This window comes from Corvus hawaiiensis, chromosome 3 (assembly GCF_020740725.1).
Source record: "Corvus hawaiiensis isolate bCorHaw1 chromosome 3, bCorHaw1.pri.cur, whole genome shotgun sequence".
In the NCBI taxonomy this organism is placed as follows: Eukaryota; Metazoa; Chordata; class Aves; order Passeriformes; family Corvidae; genus Corvus; species Corvus hawaiiensis.
Window position 1 is genome coordinate 48,588,312 of NC_063215.1, and position 21,386 is coordinate 48,609,697.

The 21,386-nt window shown below is 40.5% G+C and overlaps 1 protein-coding gene across 2 annotated transcripts in view; it reads right to left on the bottom strand.

Moving 5' to 3' along the window:
• Positions 1-21,386, bottom strand: part of LAMA4 (laminin subunit alpha 4) — a 102,747-nt gene that overhangs the window by 70,012 nt on the left and 11,349 nt on the right. For both annotated transcript variants that reach the window (XM_048296656.1, XM_048296655.1), the window contains exon 2: positions 10,257-10,358. In XM_048296656.1, coding sequence (XP_048152613.1) covers positions 10,257-10,358 — 102 coding nt within the window. The remainder of the gene's footprint in view (positions 1-10,256; positions 10,359-21,386) is intronic.

Genomic DNA, 21,386 nt, shown 5'->3' on the forward strand with positions numbered 1-21,386 from the left:
ATTGAACTTCATTTTTCCTGGACTTTCAGATTTTTTCCCTTTTTCTGCTGGACTGCTTCAATATCAGGACACGTTGGGAGGACTTTCCACCGAGCACAAAGGGCCTGGCCCTGGGCCAAGTCCCAGCTCTGAGGAGGAGGGAGACCAAAGGGAGGACTCTGAAATTTTCCCAGGTTTTTCTCCACAGCGAGAGATTTTATTATTTAGCATTATTTTCCTTTTCCCGTGTGTTTGTTAAATAAATAGTTTTACCTCTTTCACTTTCCTTCGAGGAAAAAGTTTTTTTTTTCCCAAACCTGGTAGGGGGGAGGGGTGGTTTGTAATCTGCCTTCTCTCAGATTTCTAATTTTGGCTAAACCGGCACAGCCTTTCAAGGTATTGACAGATTCAGGCAAACAAGCTGACACAGCTTTGAATAAAAATACTATAAATTATTACAATGACCAGCAGGAAGTGTTGACAAGGTGCAGCACAGGACAAAACAGACATATGTAGCTGGCAGGTGCTGGAGCAGAAGTGTCAGAGCTCCTCAGGTGTAGCTGCCAGCCCTGTTTTGAACTGCATGTGCCAGAAGGGAAAAATCCCTTTTAATGACTCCAAAACAAAAAAGAAGAGGTATCTGCTGGTAAATACTGCCAACAGACTTGAGCCCAGATACAGGTTTCAGCAAGACTGCTTCTGGGACTTGGTGACTGGAAGGGAGCATTGGGAGCTGTCTCACCAAGGTACTTTAAAAGAGTAGGAAGGATGCAAAAAAGGTTTCCACTCTTGCAACTGTGAAGTTTTGCAGTGTCCCTGAACCAGAACTCTCCAGTTACAGAACTTTGTATGGATACAGTGCAGACACAAACAGCTGTGCCAGACTTGAGGCAGCAAGGAAGCAGATCCATGGCAGACATATGTGGAGAAGTACTCTATCTGTGCATGTTTGCTGTAGGTTTGGGTTAGCTTCCTTGATTCTTTCCTTTTCTGAGCTAAAAGCATGGACCATGGAAACTGCAGACTGACAGATGTGATTTCCATGCCTGGGAAGATGACAGTGTCTGTAATAAATAAGGATCTCTGAGTACATGAATAAGCATCTGATTCAGGAACTCCTGCTTCACTGCTGCATAATGGTGCAAATAGGAAGGGTATGAAGCGGAACCAGAGGATATTACCTATCTGGCCTTCCACGAAAAACCAACTAAGTTGAAAGGAAACTTGAAAAAGTTTTCTTTTGCAAACTGAAAACTGATAAAGGGTAGGAAGTTAAGGGTAGGATATAACAGTAACTTTTCGGAGTGGGAAGAGTCACTATTCGGAACACCTAAGCCTTGGTGCTGATATGAGTTTTGTTCAGTATTCACCAGTGTCTTACAGAAACAGAAAATGTAGGGCTGCTCAGCTTAGACAGAAAGGCAGGAGGTGTGTTTGGGTTATGAATAATTCGAAAGTTTGTGACTAAGCTGAATGCAATACAATAGTTCACCCAAATGCTGTAATACAAGAACTGAGGGGCACTGACTTCAAGAGGTACTTCCCTACACTGAGCATAGTCTTCTGCTACTTGTTGCCAGGAGGCAAGTGTACTTGCAGGGTTAGAAAGGGGTTCCTTAGACGAATTAATGAGCAACAGATTTATAAATGGATATTCCAGGGACTCAGGAGGTATGTACCCTGTGACATACTCTAATAGAGCAGTTGTGGGTGATGGTGGAGTATGAAGCAGAGACTTCAGAAATGGGCCAGTCTGGGTGCCCTTGTAGCCTGGACCTCCCATTGCCTCTGCTGGAGATCATACATGGGCTGCAGAGATGTTCAGTCAGGCCCTGCATGGGACCTCTTCTGCTACCTGGCCCAGGAGCTAGGAACCGACAGGAGAGCTGTGTGTAGGATTTCAGGAGTGCTCAAAATGGGAGGGAGCTCCCTAGCCTGGGGTGAGGGCGCCTTGGTGTCTCTGTGGCTGGAAATTCCTCAGCAGTGCTGGAGTGGGGATGGGTGAGCTCAGCTAATCAATTTTCCACCTGTGGCAGCCCCTGCAGATTTGAAACTCGCTCTCTTCTCCAGTCATGGTGCGTTCTTTGAAGAAAAGAGTATGAGAGGAATGAGATTAGGGAAGACATAATGAAAATAAATAGTCAAGCTTCACTTACACAAGCATTCCTAAATTAGTTTTGTATCCAAGTGTTGTGACTTCTATTTAGCAGCAGAATTTTGTCCTGGCAACATTGATGTTTTTGGTTTTGCTTGTAAAAACATATCTGATTTTTTTAAATCAATATTTCTTCTTTGAATTCCTTAAAGGCTCCCCCATTAGGACTCATTATTTTAGCTCAGATCCTTTTTGATTCTAGAAAACTTTGCTTGTCTTGCTGCATGCTTTATAGTCAGAGAGAACCCGTTGCACAGAAATTATTTCTTTGTACAAGGCTGTCATTTGGCCAGAGAACTCTACAGCAAGTAGAACGAGATGAGAAAAAGGAAAAAACCCCAATTTTTATTTCATAGGTCTTTAAATAGATTAGCCATCAATAGTTTTAGAGCTAAAGGTGTTTTTTCTTAGTCATATTTGCTGTAAGGGATAAAATACTTAGTATATGGAAAACCGGAGGGTTATTTTAACTAAGAGCCTCTAAAATGAGAGAGTACTGGGAGGAAGTTTGAATATGAGGAAGAGAAGGAGGAGAAGGAGGAGGGGGAAAGAAGTGCACTGATCACAGCGCATGTGGTGAGAGCCAGAAGGCTAATGGAAGGCTAATACAGTTTAAAAAATATTTTACATTTGTCATTATCCACTGAAAAAGTGATGTTAATGTACCACCAGTGAGACATGAGACCGTGGGCACTGAGTGCTCAGACACTGAGCCACCCTGTGTCTGAAGCACTGGCAGAGGTCTTGGATGGGCTCTGTTTGATTGTAGCCTGCACTGTGTTTGATCAGTTCACTTCACCTTGTTTGTCCTCAGCTCTCCAAACAACACATGGGTATTAAGAGAGTCAATCTGCTGCTGGTTTCCAAAGCTCAAATACTATTGCAATGAACAGAGCCGGACAGCAAATGTTGCTTCTCAAATCTACAGTTTTTCATCTTCTAAACTGAACAGAAGTGAAAAAGGGCTCTTTTACCCAGCTACCCCATTAACTGAGAGCACTTTGTAGTTTTTCTCTGGTTAGTGATTATATAAAAGTAACTTTATCTTATTTAGCAAGACAGAACTTCTGTGGGTATTTAGAACCATATTTTTACAGTGATAGAAAAAGTGTCCTTATATTTTATGTTCCATTATTTTGCATCTCCAAGTAAACTGCTGAGTGCATTAAGCCCAAGAGACATATCTGAAGGCAGGAAAAACATCCTTTCTGCAGCTCATGGGTGATTCCCAGCACTGGGTGACACTGGCGTGGTAGTTTGAGAAAAGTGTTTTGCTTCTCAGTGGATAATTTTCAGTGGATCATCAATAGCAGCCTGGCTTCTAAAAGCTTCTGTATGGATCTACAGCGTGTAATCATTCATCCAGCAGCGGCTCGTCTGATGACCGAGTGGCTGGATTGTATTTGCCGGTGTAAGAAAATGTCTTAGCTGGTCTTACTACTCTAGTCTCACTGAGGCCAACAATCTGTGTGAGCATTTCTACCTGGCTCTTACTGTAACTATCTGTGCACACATGAAAAGAACATGAAATGGTGCTGTGGAGGAGTGTGGGGTGTTACTTGGAAATGATTGTCAGCACTGAGCTCCTAGACATATTTGATGGGAAAGTAAAGCTGGAACCACTGTTCTGAGAACACAGTGATGCAGTTCTTTTCAACAGATACACTTGTGCACAAATAATAGTGAAAAGCTTGTTTATTCTCTTCAGGCAATAATACTAGTACAAGTTTCCCACCACAAGACAAACATGCTTGTGTAAATTAAAATAACTGAAAAACTGAGGTGGGAATCTACCCCACCTTCATTTAAGAACCTGAACTCGCAAGAGAAGAGCTCATTCAAATGGTCTTCAAAGGCACCAGCTTCATTAAATCTGCCATTTTTGCAGTTTTAGGGAAGTTATTTCTTCTGAGGGATAACAAAGTGCAATTTAGGTGGTCTGGACCTTCTCCATAGGAAACAGGTAGCAGACTGGTTTTCTGTGTACCCTCTAAACATAAAGAAAGACAGGACCTGCCACAGAGTGGTGCAGAGCACCAGTTAGACCAGTGTCTCCATACCATCCACTCCAGGGGCAATCAAAAGTTAATACTTAGCCCTGCCTCTCCTGAAGTCAGTATATCAACAAATCCGCCCTAAAACCACAAATAAAACCTCCCAAAAGAACAGGGTCTTAAATATTGCCTGTGAAATCTGGAAGTGTCCTCAAACCTTGATGATCTTATTACTTTGGAGATGAAAACAGTCATTGTTACAATATATCAGGAATTGTCGGTTTGTTTACCTTTTTTCTCCCTTATTACTTGTCCTTCTGAGAGACAGTCTTTTAACAATTGTTAATGCAGAAGATTGCACCAGGAAAAATAAATAGATGCAGGTGGTTTACATTGCTGTGCAGTCTGTATTTGGAGGTAGATTTAGACATCCCCTCACATATGCTCTCATATCTGAGGTTACAGAGCTGCATAGCATTGCGCATGCCAGCACACCAGAATATGTTGCTATACCAAAATAATAATAAAAAAAAGAGTGCAGCATAATGACTTGAAAGCCAAGAGTTGTACATGTTTTATCTTTTCCGTCTGTGAGGTTTAGGATTTCAAGCTTTGTCTCTCCAGCCATTGTGAGATGCAGTGTTAGTTTTTAGAATTTCATATGGAAGGAGGAGATGAAGCACTTAAAGTAAGTACAAAGTATTGTGCAATTTTTACTGAAGTAAAAACACTGGTCTAAGTAAAAAAAAAAAAAAGAGGATAGGTACAAAACTAATTTCCTGGTGTGGTTTGGGTCAAAATACCCCCTCTATCTATGTCAAAGTTTTGATTTGTGGACCTTGTCCTGTATGAGTACAGTGGGAGCTGATGCCTTGCCAAATGCACCTGGCCTGCTAGTTTCTCAACCCATCACTTGTGGCAGCTAGCTGTGACAAATGTGGCTGAGCAGGTGGGAGAGCAGCAGCAGCCCCTTCCTACAGTCCTGGCCTGACTTCCTCTGTGCCTCCTACATGGCTGTGCAGGAGTGGAAACAAAGTGTTGGGGGTCACTGGTGCATGTTTTCAACAGTGAGCTGGATAGGACAACAAATACTAAGTTTAAACATAGCTAAGAGGGAGGGAAATAGCTATACCTGAGAAAATGAGTTGACTAATACTAATGCTTTTGTCAACTTCTGCATTCTAAAATGCTCTGGAGAAGAGAAAGGGTGCATTTTAGCATGAGATTGTTGCAGTTCTGGCTAGATTTTCAAACTTATATCACCAGTGCTGTTTAGATATCTGTAGCCCATCTTTGCAGAAAGAAGCAGTGAGCTATAAGCAGCAAGGCTCCTTGTGTAGGCAAAAGTACCTAATGAGCTGGGGAGTTTTGCTAGCTCCCTACTGCTTTTTGTTCGTGCTTGATGGATGGTTGTAGATCCACTGGCAGCTCTCCAAAACAGCCTTGGCAACCATGTGGAACATATTATCCTCTTGGGCAAAACTGCCAAATCTGTTCCAACCTTTCCACTCAGCTGTAAACCCAAATGCTTAAACACAAATCACTTCCACAACAATATGCTCTATTGTAAAAAAATTCCATAAAAGGCGGGAAAGGATCATTTGGTCTTTCTTTTCCAAAACGGTCACATTTATTTATTTATTTATTTACTTATGGGTATTTGGATGCCCTATATAAAGACTGATCAAATATATGGGACTGAAATCATAACAAACCACTTAGAGATTTTTAGGGAGACAACAAGAAATTTACACTTCACCTTCTGCTAGAATGCTTCCTCCTGACTCACTTCTTCTGTTCTGTGTTTTCATGCATCTAGGAAGATCTAATCTCCATTAACAGTAGAAACCTCATGTAGGGCACTGATAACTCAGTCTAACAAAAATTTTGCCTGGATAAACAGCTTGGTATTTTTTGAAAACTTCCAACATTTCAATCCATTTTGTTGTGTTCATTTGGAGTCATTGTCATAGCACATTGCAGTCGCCTCAAGCAACTTCCTTCCTTAGACTGTGCAATCAAATTTTTTAGTATGGTGAAGCCCTGACAATTGTACTACTTGCACAGGATATGACAGCTTTAGAAAACCTGTTTCACCTCCATAAGTTACTCTTTCCAGAGCTGACCATCACAGCCCCTCTGATGACCAGTCATTTGAAGGCCACTCCCATGTCTGAATTTTCTGCTGTCCTACCCTCAGTGGAGGTGCTCTAAAGAAATAGGTCAGCTGTAGATTGCTGGTGGGGTGCAGTCTGGGGGATGGTGAAGGAGGCAAAACATTCCCTTAATATCTTCCTCTCTTACTAGTAGCAAAACCTGATGGGCTTTATGCAGGACAAATGTACCTCCCTGGGTCTGCAGATGACCACTTGAAGCTCTTGCAGTTTTACTCACTTAATATCACATATATGCATGTTTCTAAAATCAAAAGCTAGAGCCTGAAAAGAGACTTAATTTTCTTCTCTTAGCCAGAACTGAGAAAATTATGTTAAAAATCCAAAGTCCAAGATAGCACAAAGAATTGGTGTTTCTTCCCCTACCAGCCTTGCATGCATCACCAGATGGTGTCTTTGAAACTAAGCAGTATTTGACATCTCTCTTTTAATATATCACTAGTAGAGCTTATGCTGTGCTGGCTATTCTTCTTCTAACACTTGGGTGATTTTCTATCCTAACAAAATGGACTGTGTGTCCTCAGTTTTAGTTACAGGACTACGTGACTGATTCCTGCACTGGTTTTATGAGGACATCTATGCAAGAAAGTCTCTGTCTGCAATAATTTCTTCTGTCTGGTTACCTAAAGAGATTGTTGATTCATTGATTGTGTCATTCAATAAGCTTTTAATGACTTGTAGGTTTGATTTGCACTCTATGAATAAGCTGAGAGAAGTTTTGAAACAGAACCTCAAGATATATATGTCAGCAGAAATTAAAGATACGAGCACTCTACCTTAAGGCATCATTAAAAAGGGTTTAATTTTATTTGATTTTGAATTCCGGGCACAGGCCAATGAAAATTTCATTAATTTGTATGCTGTGGGAACTTCATTTGCCAAATTGATTTGAGGGATTTGCATAATGTGATGGCCTCAGAGCATCATATGGGGCCCAACCCTTTAATTTCATCCCTTCTGAAACAGAGTACTTTTTCCTTTTTGTACTGTCTTGTCCATTTATTCAGGTATATATATATATATATATATATTCAGGTATATATATATATTATATATATATTATATATATTATATTATTATATATTATATTTTATATATATATATATAATATATATATAATGTATATTACATATATTATATATATTATATATATATAATAATATATAATATATAATAATATAATATATATAATATATATATAATATATATATAATATATATATAATATATATATAATATATATATAATATAATAATATATAATATATATATAATATATATATATTATATATATATATATATATATTCAGGTATATATATATATAATAACAGCTTAGTTATTACTATAAAAAAATACCTACCAACCAACCATAGTGTTATGATTACTTTGATGTTATTGCTTCCAGCATTGTTAGCAGAGCTAACTTTAAAAAGTGATGGGTTTTTTTAATGTTTAAATCATTCCATTATGTTGATAAACATGCAGATAAAGAAAACCTTAACTTTGGGGAAGATCAGTCCTTCTAAAGATCCTCTACTAAAGACATTCTGTATCTATGGCTCAAGGTTAAGGTAAGGTGTGGTTATGGTGGAGAGTCCATGAGTGATAAAACTTTAGAATGCTGTTGCATCTTGGAAGCAGGGAGATAGCAAGTTCATACTCATGGAAATAGAGGATGACAACAGTAATAATGTGGGATAAATACATGTTTAATTTTTAACAGCCCATTAAAAGGTAACTGAATGAAGAAAATCTTGTCTTACTATCAGGTGTGGTGGTTACCACTGCAAGAGTTATTGGAGTAGTTTGCCTAAAAATTTGAGAACAGAGAGAATGATGAGCTCTCCATACCATGTGGTCTTATCTCTTCACAGGAACTCCCAGCTCTAGAGGTACTGACTCATTTCTGCCCCATCAGGCTTTGGCCAAACCCACACATGCCCTTCTCCAGAACAGCCCTTAGGGAAGGCTCCTTTGTCTGCTGATACAAATACAAGTCACATTACCAACCATCAAGTCACCTTTTCCTAAACAGAATGAATTCATTCATTTGACATGCTTCTTCCTGCTGTAATTCAAGTCCCATCTTTCTTTCTCTAAGCTTTTCTTCTCCCTTGCTTTCTCAGTCACATTTTGCTGTTTACCAATTTCATTAGTCTTCCAAACTTCTCTGGAAATTTCCAAATCTTCAGGAAGGTCCTGTTACTGCTGCCCCCATGGGCATCTCTGGTTCTGTTTTATGCTATCAAACCTTTAAACCTCCCTTTCATTCTGCTCTTTCCCTCTACCTTTCACTTTTATTTCACTTAAGCCTTTTCACTGTTCCTTTTTATACAGAAGTAAATGACCTGAGCTTAATGGCTTTTTAAATCCTTCAGATAAGCTATCAAATAGCTATTTGAATCCAAACAGTAAACTAGGGTTTAGCTTTTAGTTTTACTTACTACCTAGCTGGTTCCAAGAGTTTAGTATCCTGAAGAAACCCCAGTCAGGAATGCGCATTTACTTCCAGATAATTTCTTCCTGATACTGTAAATTTTCTGGGTTTTTTTGTTTGTTTGTTTGTCCTGAACCCTTGATTTCAGCCTTATTTTTGTAGAAGATAGGAAACAGGTCTTCTGTTGTCTTTGTAACCTGAGGATATAATCACTTCCTAACTCATATAGTCTACTCCAGAAGCTCTCTGATGACCAGAGTGATCAGAAGCAGACATTTGACAAGCTCTCTGTCTTGGTCCCAAGTCTTCCATCAAAAGTTTCCCTTTGGCATCATTGTCACTTGGCACTAAGGGGACAATCATCCCATGAGCAAAAGCCTTGTGTATGTGAAATAGAATAGCTGGGAATGCCTGGTGGTCTAAAACCACTTTTGAAAATTTAGATTTTAAAGACTAAGTCAATATGTGCTCTGCAGAAACCAGCCAATTCTAAGCACTTTACAGTGGCCAAGCCATACTAATTGCTCCTGCTCTGAACAGCTGCACTGTCTTCTTCCCACAGAAATAAAAATGGTAGGAAATATGCCATGGAACTTGACTTTATGTATTCACATAACTGAAAACTTGATAGTGGTTGCAATGATGCAAAGTATGTGAATATTATGAGTCCATTTTATGAAGAGATAAACTGAGGGCAAAGGTTTATGACTTGTCAAAAGTAACACATTGCAGAGCAAGTGGTTCTGGGCTCTACTCCTGCTTTACAAGCCTGCAAAGAGTATACTAGTGCCTAGCTCTTGCTATGTGGTTTAAATACAGTACTAACTTCCATCATTTTTTTAGTGTATTAGTGTCCTGATTGCCCACTAGTAGTTTGGATTAGTTTTACTGGATTGATTTTTGCTCTGGAGCTACAAATGTTTGAAGACTATTACTACCACACAGCTTTCTGTATGAGGTGATTCTGAGTCAGATTGAACATATGGGAAATTGTAACAGTACCTTGGAATTCAACACACTCTTCCCTTGGTGTATTATTTCAACCTTCTCATGTCGTTCCTTCACAGCAGGAAACTGCCATGCAGCAGAATTGCTATGGATAACACATGTATATACTCTCACAGGGGTCACTCACCATTGTAAATTGTTTATATTATACACAGCACTCTATTCATAAAGGGGAGAATGAAATGTGTTTGAATTTATACATTTTTTTTCTCTAGAGGTATACAAAACTCTTTCCATATTTCTGATGGACTAAAGTTTTTCCCCAGCATATTAACTCTCACAAATACTGCATGAGGGAAGTGTTTTGAATCTGCAGTTTTGAATCTGCAGAGATAATTTAAGTGAGAATGAATTTTGGCCAGGGTAATCCATTAATGTATTGATCTTGGCCCTACTTATGATCATTCTTCAGGAAAAAGCTCCTGTGGTACAGGCACTGCTTTTGCTGTGTATTGAAACTGAGCATTGGTGTCAAAAGTCAGACAGTCAGAGAAGACAGGAATTCCTTACCACACAGATTCCAGATCCATCAAGGCATCTGTTTGCATTACCATTACAGTTGCAAGGAGAGCATTTTCCTGAGCTGGTACGATAAAATCCTTCTTGGCATCCCTGAAATGAAAAAGAAAGTATTTCCTATGCATATATAGTTGGAGAATTGGGTTTGGTGAGAGGAGGGGAAAGCAAGACTACAACCATCAGATCTCCTCAGAGCACATTGTATAACCCCATCGTGGCAGACCACACACACAATGCTGAACTTGTTCTTTCACTCTCTGTCCTGGTGCTTGCTTTTCTGCCTTAGAGTCTTAAAGCTGTCAGCATTCCTGCCTGCGTCCTGTCCCTGACAAGCTATGGGCGTGGAGCTGGCAGATTCTTACTGCATGTTGTACTAGAAGATGAGTTAACCAGAAATCATAATCCTTATTCGGTAAAGAAGGTGTGTTTATAGGAAAGGAATAGCTTTTACTTAAGAAAAAAATAAAAAAGAAAAGCTTTAGAAAATTTACATCAAAGCCTTGATGAGATTTGAATGAATAACCTACAGGAAACAGAAACATACCTACAAAGATCAATGCCCTTTTGAATAAATGTGTGGCTGTGCCTGTTGTATATAGTTTAGTAATTTTGATAACTTACCAAAGCTTACCAAAATTAAAGAGAAATTGTAAATATCTGGATCATCTTCTTTTGAATAGTAATTACAGCAATAATATAAGGAATCAGAAACACAAAGCTATTAAGATGCCCTTCAAAGACTGAAAAATAGAAAGAAAATTAAAGAGGATAGTTTTTGTGTGATATGTTATGTATAAATTCTTGTTCTTCATTGAGGATCTTCTCCCTCATTATGCAAAGCTGGTGAGACATGCACAGGCTGACCACAGGAGCAACCTGTGGTCACTCTGTTAATCTGTGTCACCCTGCTCATCCTGTCCAGTCTCCTTGTGTCACATGTATTATGTTAGATCCATGCAGACTTATGAATTTTTGGATCCTAAATATCTTACCCTTGTCTAACTCTTGGGATTCTATTGCAGAGCTGATGCGAAGACACTGGCTTGTCATTTAGCTCTCCAAGAATTATTTGCCACACCCTGTTTCTGCTATCATTTACAAACAGCAACCCTGAGATGGCTGTCAGAGCTTGAGGTACACCAGATTTCCTGCAATACTTTTTGTGGCTCTCTCTACAACACTTTTTGTATGCTGTGGCTCTTGAGGTCACCTACCCTTGAAAAAAGTGGGAAAAGTGTAAAGTTCAAGTGACTCAGAAGGGTGTGTGTCTTCTTGCATTTGTATGAGCTAAGAGGCTTATTATTGTATTGCACTGATCGAATCAGGATTAGCTTTCCTTTGTATCTTCCTATTCCTTATTTTCCTTGGTTGCCCTGAAATCAGGGATGAAGGTTTTTTCTGCACTGTGGTACCCATAGCTTCTCATGCCCAGCGTAAGCTATGGCAGGAGCAGCAGGTCTACAGTACCCGCACAGCGATACCTCCCTAGCCGCAGAACCTGGCCTGTGAGCAGTAGTGTCAAAGGTCCCTGCTGGTGGCTGGGGCTAGCCAGCCCTGGCACAATGCTATGGCCCTGTCTTTCCTGGGACCTGCACTCACATGCCTGCATGGTGCTGTAGCTACCACTGTGGAGCACTGGGTAGCAAGAGCCAGCAATCCCGAGTCTCATCTGCATGTTAGCTTCCATTCCCAAGTGTTGGCAGGTCCTTCTAACCAGCCAGACAAGCTGCTCACTTAGAAGACAGTGTATCTTAGGAGATGACTAATAACAAACTTTAAAAATGAGGTTTAGAAATGAATCATTAGTCCACCCTTAACCCAGAGAACTCTGAGAAGTTGAGATGAACATAAATGGAAAATTCAGTTGCTTTTACCATTCTTGTGCGCAGAATTTTATCTGGTTTGCTTTGGAAACACTTTCTTTGATAATAGCTCCTGGGAGGCAAAGTCTTCAGACCACAGACTCTTTGGGACAGCAGAAATACTGTCTATTTGTACTGCTTGTTTCTTTCAGTTGTTTAGTCTTTATGGTTTAGTCTTAGTGGTAGGACTGGCTCCTGCCAGACTAAGGATTGCAGCTGAATGATTACACCACACACTGTGGAAGGGAGACAGTTAGTTTCTAAATTGAAAACAGATTCTTGTCCCAATGTCTGCCTTTGCAATATTCCTTTCCACCCATACAGATCTAAAGCTTGTTATATTCTCTGATGCCTCAGAGCTGGTGGGTGGTCCTAGCTGTGTTCCTTTAGTGTCTGCCCAAAAGCTTTATTGGTTTTGCAGGTCTAAGCAGAATAATTTTTCATTTATGATAGTGAATATGGACAATGGAAATGTAGGAATTCTTGTAAAGGTGTCTATGAAAATCCTTCAGTCAGTCATAAAGATAATCTCATTTACACTTCAACTGATGGTACGCCTGCACTGCAGCTGTGAGTGAGCTTTCATCTAGTCCACACACCCAGCTACTGCTACCCAGCTAGTGCACAAGTTAGTGCAGGTCAGTGCTACATCCTTGGTTTGAGCATACGGGTGAGGGCTGCACAGTCTTTGCTGAAGTCCACTGGGAACCAGTTTGCCTCCTATTATTAGCAGACACACCTCTCAGTTCCTCAAGTGATCTGCCTCAATTCTGGGTCCCTCTGTTTTCATTGTCAGAGCTCCTCTTCAAAACGAGATGTGGGGAAGTCATATGTGTATGTTTTTTTCCAACTTTTCCCTTCTATGTTATTCAATTAATCACCAAAAGCTTGGAAGGTGATGATGCCTGCTATTTTAAAACACTACTTTAAACCATGGGTTGCATCAATGTAAACCAGAAATGAGGTATTGACAGTCAGTGCTATGAGGGAAGAGGGAATGAAGGGAAAATGGGATCCAGATTGTTTCCTTTGGGCTCTGAAGTTTTCTCAGGCATTCTCAATTATTCTGATATATTTTTGTTGCTCCTTGCCCTACTAGCGATAATGGAGCGATTGGTTGGTTGTTCCAGAGCTTGAGCCAATATCATATTTATAAAAAGAAGTGTCAGAATGCTGAGCTAATTGAGGGATTCAAATTTCTGAATGTTCTGGGAGCACAAAATTGTTGCACACAAAGCAGAAAAAGGTCTGGAACAAAATGGAAATACCCTTCCTGCAAAATTGTTATGTAGGCAATTGAGTGAGGAACATTTCCGTCCACTGTCTGTTTCTGAATGGTGAAGACAATTAGAAGGCCAAAATGTTAGGTCTGTATTAGCAATTATGTCTTCACAATTATTAGATTTTTTTTTCCCCAAGGGACAAATTTTGTTCCAGTTCAAGTTGAAAAGTCCAATCAAATGTTGGCCTTGCTGATCTCCTGAAAATCTTTGCACCCATGGGGCATTTATTCCCCCCACTCCCACCCTGCATCTGGATTTAATGATTACATTTCTTAAAAACAAGAACCAGCTGCATGCTGAAAGTGCTGGGGAGCCTGTAGTAATTTTCTGTTTCTTCAGACCTTTTTTGCTAGTCTGAGTGCAAGATGGGCCTGAAGATGGAAGACAATTCACATACACAGAATATGAATTTTTTCCCATATTATGTTCAATCAGTTCCACCAATTTCATTGTAGCTGTTCCCTATCTGTGTCTGCAAACTGAGGGCAGAACCAGATCCCCATTCCTTCCCTGCTGCCAGCTCGCAGGAGTGGTGCAGCAGTGCTGGGGTGGGTGTTTGCTGTGAACCTGCCTCTTCTGGTTTGCTTTCATCAAAGGAAGAGTGCTGTGCTGGTAACACAGACTGCTCTGTGGCCACATCTTCATTGGCCAGCTGAAGAAAGGCAATGTGTAGTTTCAGGTCTTGGTCTTGGCTCCTTGACAGACCGCAATTTTCCTCACAATGACCAGGCCCAGCTCAGGGCATGGCATCTGTTAGGATGTGCTGCCAAGAAGCAGTTTGTATAGGACTGCCCTTCTCTGGGCTAACACAGAGAGTGCTTCAGCACATGGAGATAGGCTGGGTTATCCTGTTCGACTAGGAGGTCCCCACACTGCTTTATTCAGTATTTCAGACATAGCCATTGACTCTCCCATCTAATGGTGAGAAAGAATGGCACGTAGCTTTAGTTAGTACTGGAACTTGTGACTTTCTTGTGAATATATAAACACAAAGATTTTCTTCCAAGATAAAAGGCTCCCTTGGATCCACACCAGTGCTTGTTATTTCCAGAGTTTCCTCCCAAGTTCAGGGGTACACAAAAGCATGTGTATTCAGGGTGAAATGATCTGCATTAGGACATCTCAGCCTTTGTGACATCCATTATACTATTTATAGTCTTGGACCAGCAATCCCATTACATCTGGTCCAAAACAAACCCAGAAGAGAAAGACAGTGTTTTCCTCCAGGACCATTGTAAAAGAGGAAACAGCTGGTGCCCGTGGGGAACTGAGTGTGAGGAACAGCACTCAAAGCAGTAGTCATGGCACATCAGCTGCCAGGTCACTGGTAAGTTTAGTGCCAGTAGAGCTTTGTGTGTAGCTCCTAGCACTGTTATGGTCTTTGCTGCTAGAGAGGGAGTCCAAAGGTGTGCTTCCTTCTGGATCTGAGAAGGATCCTCAGGGAGCTACATGGATGTTCAGGCACGGGGGCAAAGGTCAAACATTATGGTATTACTTAGTAGATTCTCACTTCAAAGGTCTGTTCAGGTAAAAGTGAATGCAGTCTGGGCATAGCTGAACCTGATAAACCCATGGGCTTGTGATGAAATGAAAATTCACTTAATTAACATAACATCCCAAATCTATCTGAAAAAATAGAAAGAAGTTCTATCCCATATCGCAAACACCCGTATTTTTTGTAGAAAGGTGATGTTTGATGGCAAGAGGCAAAAATGCACATTTTCTTAGTTTCTGTCAGTCTCCACACATTACTTATGCCAAGAGGCTGGATAAATTACTCTATCATAATTTATGGTATGCTATTCAAGTCTTAGAAACTGTTCCTGATCATGTTCTTTTAGCCTTCAGTGGAAGAGAATGTAATTAATTCTCATCACCTGTCACCTGGTGTTAGCCAAGTACCTACACAGGGAGCTATCTCTGGTTAAGCTGACACACCACCGTTTGTTTACCTGCTTTATCTTGATGGTGCTGCAAGTTAATTTGCCTTATAGTTTAATTTTGAAGATATATTTGTGCATTCTAGTTTCCATTTTTCTGCAGTCTGATCTGCTCTGTAAAGGTGGTAAAAATATTGTCAAAAGATATAAACCTAAGGGAGTCATAGCTTGAGAAGTGTGAAATCTGGCCTGAGAGGCTATCTCTCAATCAAAACATTTATGGAGAACTGTGACACATATTGTGAATTATTTGCATAATAATGTTTATCAGTTGACATGGATTGATTACCATTTTTGGAACTGTAGGACCCTTAGAAGTCCCCATTGTCTCTTATGGAATGAAAGAAAAAGAAGAAGGAGAAAAGAAAATAAACTCTACTTTAACATTATGGAGCTTTGCTTCAGAACACAGGGAAAAGAAAATAGAAAAATGTTGCTCCTCTGAAATAGCAGGCATCATATCAGCCGTAGATACCTGTAAAAGTAGGACACATGGATAATTCAAGTCCAAGTTTTCAATGCATTGATGAAAATATCAAACAAATTGAGTGGAGCAATGTCTCTTCTTGACAACTTCACATCAATATGTAATGTTTATCCATCTGGAAGGAACAGTTTAGACAAACAGAAGTTTGGGACTCAAAATTATATCAAATCTCTGAAACTCTACATCTTTTGCCATACAGAGATGAGTGAATACTCTAAACCACCTCCATCCATTTTAAAATCCTTGTGTCTAAAGCAGAGACCAGTCTGCTGGAAGTGCACAGCATTACCATGGAAACATCAGCCCTCTGCTCCTTGAAGACATTTCCAAACCCAACCCAAGCATGCTTGCTTTTATTTATTTGTCTTTATAAGCAGTATTTGAAATTGGCAGCTACAGTTCTGAGGCATTTTTGAAGATTGTTTGCTTAGGCCAACTTGAGATAAATAGCCTATTGCCCTACCTAAAAATAAAGACATCTTCCTGCTTGAATATCTTCCAGTACTTTCATTTATGTAATTTTTATTAGAAATAAGAACATTAGAGAAACAAGTTTGAGAAAGCAGTCCTTTACTGCACATTTGATGTTATTTCAGTTTCTCTGGCTCCCTCAGAATAGGTAGGACTCTTCCAAAGAGATTCCTGGTTTTGATCACCTATAATAGGGACTTCACTTTCAATCCCCAGCCAAGAGCTCACAGAAATCTTGCCAAACATGCAGCATTCAGCAGGTCTCACCCAGCATGTCTGTGTGAGCCCTGGAGAGAGTCCACGGGCTGAAGCCCCGAGGAGCTCTGTGCCCCAGGTGCAGCGCTGAGCTAACACAGCTGTGGCCGTGCTGGTGTGAGGGCAAGCTGGCCTTGGCAGCTGCGTGGCGGGACTGCCTGTGTGGGAAGACCAAACCACAGCAAGCTGGGAGTCATCCACATGGAGAGCTCTACATGGGACGCCATGTGGCCAAAAGCCAGCTGGACACCCGCTGTATGGTTTGATTCCTTGTATACAGAAATGCATCTAAATTAGGTCAGCTGTGCCTGCTGCTCTCTCCTGACTGCACAGAGGGACGTGGAGGGGTAGCTCTCGTGTAGGTGCCAGCTCTGTAAACAAAGACTGTGAGATGTAACCTATTGCACATGTCAGATGTGCTGTGCCTTGTAAAAGTGTCCAAGCTGCAATAGCTATGCCATAGATCTGGCCAAACTGCTGGACCCCGTATCCTTGGAGAAGTGCAAAGGCTCCTTAGAGTATGTTCCACAAGTCAGTATGTTCAGGTAGAGAAAGTGGATGCATACAAAGGAAATCTTGATGTCTGACAGGCCCAACCAATTCTCTCCCTACATGCAGGAAAGATCAAGCCTAGAAAGAGGAATGACCCCATTCTAAGGACATCTTCTGTTTCCTTCCAAAAGGCACACTAAAACTACTGCTTTACCAAATTGGGATGTAAATAAACAAAGCATTTGAATCCATGAACATCCTGTCTTAAAACCGCTGTGGGCAGGCACAAAATCTATAGCTTATCATGTTTGGAAATCATTAACTACAAAACTGTCTTCTTTACCTTGGACAGATATACAAATATACTTCTGGTAATTCGTTCATCAAAAGGTACTGAGGACAGCAACGTGACTTTTACATCTGCTTTTCAGCTCAGGACATAATTGACTTCCAGTGAATTTAAACATGGATTTTTAAAATCCTGACTTCCAGTTGTAGACTGATGGTCATTTGACTACTTCTTGCTCCCTGGGAGCAAACTAACAGACATTTCAAATTCCTCAGGTCAAAGACGTGTTATCCATAAGCATAGACACAAAGATTTAGTTCTTCTTCAGCCTGCTGGGAAACTTTATGCAAACAAAAATAGCTGTGATAACACTGCATCCCACTCTCCTGACCCCCCTGCCTTTGGTGACCTGCAGGAGAAACCTCTCTCCATTTGTTGCCAAAATATAAAATCCAGCAGTTGTACAGTAAACACTGTGTGCAACTCCAGCTTGGTGTCAGCCCCTCTACTGGTGTGCCGCACACTCAGGAGCCCTGGGGTCTCCTGGGGTCTTTGCCATCTTACACAGCCAACATGCACTTTATTGATCACAGAAAAGGTGCTTAACTGCTGGAGGTTAAATTTCGGGTTGAGAATTCAATATGTGTAGTTTTTAGGAGTATCTTTTGACTGCATGGGGGTTTAGAAGTGTGCATGTACAAGGGGATGGACAAGGGTTAAGTGGGGGAAAAGGGTATACCTATATTTGCTCTGCAGGGCCCTGCTGCTGACTGAGCCATGCTGGTTCTTGCACTCATCCCAGAGGACTGGATGGACTTGCATGTTCACTAGAAAACATATGAATTGCACTTGCTGCATAGGGTCAGCAGAGAGGAAAACCTGCACCCCCTTTTCTGAATGTGTAGGCAGCTGCTCTGAGCCCATCAGAGACTGAGTTTACCAGATGGATAAGGTGTTTATTAATTAATGGGTTCCGGTGCTCTTCACACTTAGACTTTTCCACATTTTTGGATGAGGAACTCAGTGGCTCACCAGTTCTTGCTGAAAATGCTTTGGGACCAAATATTGAGTATGGCTGAGAAACCCTGTTAAGAAAATTTTGAGATGCATTTAAAGTTAGAACTATGCTGTTTTTATGTGTGCCCAGGAGACAGTGCATATTTTAAAGGTATGTGTACAATATCTGAGCAATGTGCATCAGCAGATAATCCATCTTTTTAATTCAGCCTAACTAACCATGAAAGGCTGACTTGCCACATTTCTTAACTAGGAGATAACAAATCACTAAACCCAGCACCAGATGCTGCCAGATGCCTTCGTACAGTTCCTGATTCCCATTTTCCAAAAGAGGAGGCCCACCATTCTGTTTTGAATATTATTTGGCATTGCTCCTCTTCTTCACACTTTTTATCTTCATCAGCTTGACACACAAACACTGGACTGTTCTGAAGATCATCAGCAAAGTGAAATCAAAAAATGCAAAGCAAAACTGTGCATTTTTTCACATAATACCTGCTATGAAGGAAGCTTGGGAGGGTGGTCTTTGCCTCTCAACAGCTGAAATGGCTGAGATAACAGATGGCTGTATTGAAACACTGATTTTTTTGCTCCTCCAACAATGCCAACCATGGCAGGGGGGCCTGGGATTACATGATCTTTAAGGTCCCTTCCAAATCTTATCATTCCACGACTCTATGATCTGATGGATCCTGAAGTGTATGACTTGGGGTAGAGTTTGTCTAATTAAATTTTCTCTGCTTTGTTTTGTTCTGTTTTTTTGAGACACAAGGGAGAAAATATTTCTAGAAGGCGTCCTTGGCCTCTTTATATACAAGTACTTGATGACAGCTCTGATACTGTCCTGACTGTCATTCATACTGCTGCCACATTTTTACAATAGTAACTATGTAGCTGCTAATCATTTGTTTAATTTCTTCTAGACCTTGTGTTCCCAAAATTTGTATGGATTTGAATTTGCCAAAGGAGAAAGAATACTCCTATGGATAGAGATTTTTGCAGTTACAATTGCCTCAAAAGCACAGTGAGTACTTGTAGCAATGAGGGGCTTGCTGCACAGAGTGTTCCATTAAGTCCATTTGTATATTGAGAGACATTGATCAAATCCATGGATTCTCAGTTTGTATTTATAGCTCACTCTAGCTTTTATTTATAGGTTACCTTTTAGTCTTGTCTATATTATATGTCTCTCTTGTTGGCAACGAGGCTTGAATGTCATTGAAACAGTCTTACAGTAAATGCCAACCAGATGAGATGATTGCTCATTGGCCCTTCTTGGGGGAGGCCTGGGTGCTTCTCCTGGGCTGTATCTATTAATGGAGCAACTGAACATTACACTGAGGGGTTTGGATCTCCACCTGCCCCCACTGGCTCCCACAGCCGTTCTGTTGTTGTCCTGTTCTCTACTCATGCTTGTGTTCTCCCTGTTCTGCTTTCCATTAGTCTTCCTACTCCTCCTATCTTTGCTGTCCCTGCCTATGCCTGCACCTGGTTCCAGCCACTCACCCACTTTATTACATATGTTTTACCTCTAATCTACAAACACCTCCACAGAAATAGTTTCATTATAATGTTTGAAATGAACATACCAAATATATTCCTTCTTGCTGAACATCAAAGAAACTCATCACCTTGTTTCTGTGCACAAGCTGCTCTATCTCTAATTATATTCGTAAGGATACTGGGACTCAAGAAAATACATTCTTCTGCTCATGTCTTGTGTGATGATGAACATTACTCTTCCACTCAGTTTCTCGATCAGTAAAATGGAATACTGACCACAGCCACTCAGAATCACAGAATAGCTGAAGCTGAAAGGGACCTCTGGAGGTTGACTGGTCCAAGCAGGGCTACCTAGAGCCGATTATCTGTGACTGTATCCAAATGCACGCAGTGTAATCCATGGCAGAGCACACAATGTAATTCCAGTGTCCCAGATGTACCCAATGTACCCAGCAGGGACACTCCTCAACACCTTCACGTCTTTTAAGAGAACTAGTCAGAACCACCAGGGATACTGAATATCCCCATGGGGCCAGACATGGCGTAGTCGTGTTTTGCTTGTTCCAGATGCCTGCAGTGAATATAAAGCTGTTTCTGGGCCCAAGACTTTTCTTAATGCAGTGCTGAAAGAACATTTTGTCTTTCAGCTAAACAGTCATGGTTTGAAGACATTTGATATGTACACAGCACATATCTGCCTTCCCCATTTTTCCCACCATTCTTTCTTAGGGTTAGACCTCACTCTTGTATTTGAGGGTAGCTTTTATGAGTGACCTGCAAAGATTTACTGCCAAAGCATACCAGATATATGAAAAGGATTAGTCAAAGCATGTCCAGAGAAAGAATTACAGTTCAATGATAAAATTTCCCATGAAAGCTTCAAACTAACTTTGTAAGGGAGCTTTTAAGATATTTAAGGAAAATCCGTTTTTTTCATACAAGGAAGGAAGCATGAATATGGAAAAATCTATTTGATATAGAAGTTGTTTTTAAAAAATATATTCTGTGGCATTTGTTTTTGTTAGATACAATGATGAAAGCATTTTTATCTTCTTGAGAAAACAAATTAAGACCAGAAGCTCATACTCAATGTACAAAGAACATTCGTTCTGCTGGTAACTTCCCCCTTATCTGTCCTACTATTCTCTCTTAATTTACTATGTGTATCTTCCTAGACCAAGTCTTGGCTAAGGAGGAGAGTTCTATGAGTTCTTCAAACCACTGAGGTAAACTATAACTAATTTAAAAAATAAAATTCCCTGGTGGTGCCCTTTCACAGAGCTGTCATCCTTCGCTCTTAAGTTATCATTTGAAGAAATAAATGGACTTTAAATTCCCAGACAGTGAGTAATAAATTCAAGATTGTCTTTTTACTTGAACCTATAAACCCCTATGAAGTGACATTTCAGAAGGATCTTTGTCTTCCTCTTGGAGAATGAGGCCCTCAGAAGTTAATTACTGACCTGTTAGTCAGACATACTCTACCATCAAAGTAATCATAGAGAGAGATGGACAGAAGTTC